General features: G+C 47.1%; 1 protein-coding gene across 1 annotated transcript in view; it reads left to right on the top strand.

Annotated features, from left to right (window-relative positions):
- Positions 1-1,171: 1,171 nt before the first annotated feature.
- KCNK7 (potassium two pore domain channel subfamily K member 7) overlaps positions 1,172-4,922 on the top strand; it is a 9,118-nt gene continuing 5,367 nt past the window's right edge. Inside the window, exon 1 of the mRNA XM_081968573.1 lies at positions 1,172-1,490. Within this exon, the coding sequence (XP_081824699.1) occupies positions 1,178-1,490 (313 nt within the window). The 5' untranslated portion in view covers positions 1,172-1,177. The remainder of the gene's footprint in view (positions 1,491-4,922) is intronic.

The following is a 4,922-nucleotide window of genomic DNA, read 5'->3' as shown; positions in this document are numbered from 1 at the left end:
CCTGCGCACGTGTCTGTCTGGGAATTCGGATCGGCCACTTTCCATCCTTTTTTATTCTTCTTTTGGCCGTGGTTGTTAAGTGAACCACTGCGGTTCTTAAGTGAATCACGCGGGTCACTCAACTTCACCCCTGAGGCTGTGAATCCATTTGCAAAAATGAGTGGGGTGGGGGAGGGGGGGAAAGGGACCCTGGCTTTTTGGGGGGAGGGACAGGTTTGCCCTCCTCTGCTTAGGCTAAAACCTTGCAATAAATTGACATTTGTTGATGAACGCAGACCACGTGGCTTCCTACTACGAGTGAGTAAAGGGAAGGATATGGTTACAATTTGATAAGGAATTCCTATCCCCCCCCCCCCTCTAATTTACGCAGCCTTTGTGCATCGTGGCAGCTGGTTATCTTCCTCTTAACCAACTTTCCAGGATGTCTGCAGAGGTCCTCCAAATCTTTTTCTCCCCGAAGGAAAAACATCAGCCTGCACAAAAATGGTCCTTCTAAAATAAATATGGAGGAGTAGAGAGGAACTCGTAACGCTGGTTACTAGAATCCAGTTTTGGTCCAGCGTTATAAGAAAAGAGGTTGAGACTCTAGAAAGAGTGCAGAGAAGAGCAACAAAGAGGATGAGGGGATTGGAGGTTAATGTATAGGGTCTCCTGTTTGAGCAGGAGGTTGGACTAGAAGACCTCCGAGGTCCCTTCCAACTCTTATCCTGTCCATAGAATGGAATAGAGCTGGAAGGGACCTTGGAGGTCGTCTAGTCCAGCCCCCTGCTCAAGCAGGAGAATCTATACAAGTGACTATCTAGAGAAAAGAGGGGGGGGTCGGGATATGATAGCGGTATTCCAGTATTTGAGGGGCTGCCGTGAAGAAGAGAGTCAACCTATTCTCCAAACAAAAGGGGGCACCAGAGCCTCCAGCGTCAGGAGCATTCCCGTCTTGAAGGTGTGATTTCCTAGTGGCCTCCCATCCCACCTACAGGGACCTCAATGGGGGGACCAGAGCCTCCAGCAGCAGGAGCATTCCCGCCTCGAAGGCGTGATCTCCTAGTGGCCCCCCCATCCCCCCTTCCACTTAGTCCTCGACTTACAACCGTTTAGAGTCCCCCATCTCGGAAGGGCCGCCGGGCGAGGGGAGGGCGGGGCGGCGGGCGCGGCTCACCTGCCACCTCAGCTCACCTGGATGGAGGCGGCGGCGGGGCGCTTCGGACTCTTGCTGGCCGCCTACGGGCTCTTCTTGCTGCTGGGCGCCGCCGTCTTCGCCGCCCTGGAGGCGCCCGCCGAGCGAGCCATGGTGGCCGGCTTAAGGGCCGCCCGCGCCTCGCTCCTGGCCGAGCACCGGCCTTGCCTGGCCGAGGAGCAGCTGGTTGGGCTGCTGAGGGGCTTCCTGGCCGCCCGCGGCTACGGCGCCTCCGCCCTGGGCAACCGGTCGACGGACCCCGCCTGGGAGTTCACCTCAGCTCTCTTCTTCGCCGCCAGCGCCCTCACCACCACCGGTGAGCGCCTTCCCACGTGCGCGCCTGACACGCGCCAGCCCGCCAAGTGGAGCCGGGTTGGGTTGGAGGGGAGAAGGGTGGGAGGGGGCAAAGGGGCGGGGAAGGTGGGCAGCCATAGGTTGGGTCTGCGCAGGGCAGGTAAGCGGGAGAATAACTGACTGGGAAGGGACCTTGGAGGTCTTCTAGTCCAACCCCAGACCAAGGTGGGTCTGTGCAGGATAGGTATCTGGAGAATAACCGACTTGGGGGGAATCTTGGAGGTCTTCTAGTCCAACCCCAGCCCAAGCAGGACACGTCTATTATTCTGGTTAATTGTTCCCACTGTTAGGAAATTTCTCTTTGTTTCTTTCCTCGATTAGTTTCCATCCATTGCTTCTCATCCTGCTTTCATGTGGCTTGAAGAATAGGTTTTAATCAGAACAGAGCTGGAGGGGACCTTGGAGATCTTCTAGCCCAACCTCCTGCTCAAGCAGGAGACCCTACCTAAGCCACGAATTAATCCCTTTTTAATTCCCTCGGAGAGTTTGCTGAATTAATGAGGCCTAAGGCTCTAGTCCCTATGATATAAGATGTTCCGATCAGCATCATCGGATTTGAACGACACCCTTCTTATAAAAATAAACTTGGTTGCTGGGGGCGGAAAATAGGTTAAAAATCTAATTCTTTTTTTCCCTTCCAGTATATATATATTTCTGACAAGTTTGTCAGATTTTTCAAGAGTTCAGGATCCCAAATTTTGGGAAAAGGCAGAATAACCCTTATAAAATGGAATATTTTCAAAACAGCCATTTTTTTGTCTCTCTTTCCTTGCAAAACAACAAGTTAATGGCCCTGCCTTAAACAATATAATTGTTTTAAAATGAACTCGCGTTAAAAACAAAGAAAAATTAAGATGCCAATACAGGTCACTGTTGTATATCTTGGCATTGCCAGCTTCTCTCCTGCTTCCGATAAGTGGCAACTTAGTGAGTGAGAAAAAAAATATTCCACCCTGATTTTCTGGAAAATCAAATTGCAGATAGCGCCCTTTAGAATAATTAATTTAGCAGCCATTTGACGTTCTAGCTGCACTGGAAACAAAAATGACTTTCAACCGGTCCTCGCAGTTATGACAGTGTCTCATGGACAAAGGGTGAATATTTGGGCACTGGGCAACTGGCGTATCTTTAAAATGGTTTCCGCTTCCCGGAGTCATGTGATCACCCTTTGCAAAGTTCCCAGCTGGCTTCCGACATGCAAAACCAATGGAGGGAATTGGATTCATTTACGGAGTGGCTGTGGCTTCCGGCCTCCCGGTTCAACCAGGTGTTTCCATCTCTGGCCATCGGGGGCGTCCAACTAGCCCCCATGGAACAGGTGCGCAATTTGGGCGTCCTCCTGGATGCCCGGCTGTCCATGGATAACCATGTAACAGCCGTGGCAAGGGGGGCGTTCCATCAGGTCCGCCTGATGCGCCAATTGCGCCCCTTATTGGACCGGGATGCCCTACGCACAGTCACCCATGCGCTAGTGACGTCTCGCCTGGATTACTGCAATGCTCTCTACATGGGGCTTCCCTTGAGATGCACTCGGAGGCTACAGTTGGTCCAGAACGCGGCCGCGCGGGTGATTATGGGGAGGACTAGGTACTCCCCTGTAACACCTCTCCTGCGCGAGCTGCACTGGCTTCCTGTGGTCTACCGAGTGCGTTTCAAGGTTTTGATTATGATCTTTAAAGCGCTTCATGGCACAGGGCCTAGTTATATGCAGGATCGCATCCTGCCCCACACATCCCTACGACCAATTCGCTCACACAGAGAGGGACTTCTCCGGGTGCCGTCCGCCAAACAGTGCCGGGGGGCGACACCCAGGAGCAGAGCCTTCTCTGTGGTGGGCCCAGCCCTGTGGAATGACCTCCCCCGTGACATCAGGATTACTTCCGATCTCCGCTCCTTCCGTGTACAGCTGAAGACCCACCTCTTTCAATTATCTGGCCTGGCTCAATCGTAATTATTCTTATTCCTCCTAACTGTTTTTAAATTGTATTTTAAACGTTAAATCTTAATTTTATATCGGGTTTTTACAATTGGGGTATTTTAATGCGGGTCTTTTAACTGTCTATATGATGTAAATTGTTTACCTCCTCCGAGTCCGTGTTTGTGTATCTGTATGTATGTTCTGTATGTACGCCTATGTGTTTTATATATTTTCTGTGTTTTATATGCCCCATTGTACGCCGCCCCGAGTCCTACTTGGAAAGGGAGCGGCTAATAAATTCAAACTTATTATTATTATTATTAAGGACTGAGTGATTCACTTAACAACTGTAGTGAGAAAGATCATGAGATTGGAGGCTGCTCACTTATCCCACTTACCAGTCACTTGTCTGAAATGGCATATAGGACCTCCTGATTGAGCAGGGGGCTGGACTAGAAGACCTCCAAGGTCCCTTCCAGATTCTATTGTTCTGTTCTGTTTTAATTTCCATTTCCATTTGTTGTGTTCTGTTCTACTCTACTCTAATTCAGTTCAATTCTATTATATACTATTCTATTCCTATTATTCCTATTCGATTCCATTCCATTCCTATTATTCCTATTCTATTTTATTTCATTCCATTCCTATTATTTCTATTCTATTCTATTTCATTCCATTCCTATTATCCCTATTCTATTCTATCCCATTCATATTATTCCTATTCTATTCTATTCCATTCCATTCCAATTATTCCTATTCTATTCCATTTCATTCCATTCCTATTCCATTCTATTATATTATAAACTGTACGAGTCCCTTTCTGGGAGAGGGGCGGTCTAAAAATCTAAGAAATAAATAAATAAATAAATAAATAAATAAATAAATAAATAAATAAATAAATAAATAAATAAACAAACTATAGTATTCTATTCCATTCCATTCCATTCCAATTCCTATTGTATTCTTTTCTATTCCATTCCATTCCTATTATTCATATTCTATTCCATTCCATTCATATTATTCCTATTCTATTCTATTCTTTTCTATTCAATTCCATTCCATTCCTATTATTCATATTCTATTCTATTCTATTCTAAACTGTACTATAGTATTCTATTCTCTTCCATTCCATTCCTTTAAGGCAGTTACTTTGCAGTAGGCATAAACTATATTCTGTCCCTTGCAATTCCCATCAAAATTGAGAAATGCAATGTCAAGGACTTCCAGACAGCGAGTCCAGAAATTAACCAACAAATTAGTTGATGAGCTACAGTTAATCCATCAACCCGGATTGATAATGGCTGTGATTCACTTAACAATCGTGGCAAGGAAGGTCGTAAGACGGGGTGAAACTCACTAATCAACTGTCTTGCTTAGTAACAAATACTTTGGGCTCAGTTGTGGTTGTGTTTCAGCCAAAGCAAGAGAATTGGGAAGGCTTTTTTATTTGCTATTGAACACGAGAGCAGATTCGGT

Source organism: Natrix helvetica (genome assembly GCF_964273705.1).
Source record: "Natrix helvetica genome assembly, chromosome: 16".
In the NCBI taxonomy this organism is placed as follows: domain Eukaryota; kingdom Metazoa; phylum Chordata; class Lepidosauria; order Squamata; family Natricidae; genus Natrix; species Natrix helvetica.
This window is presented reverse-complemented; position numbering and strand designations above follow the sequence as displayed.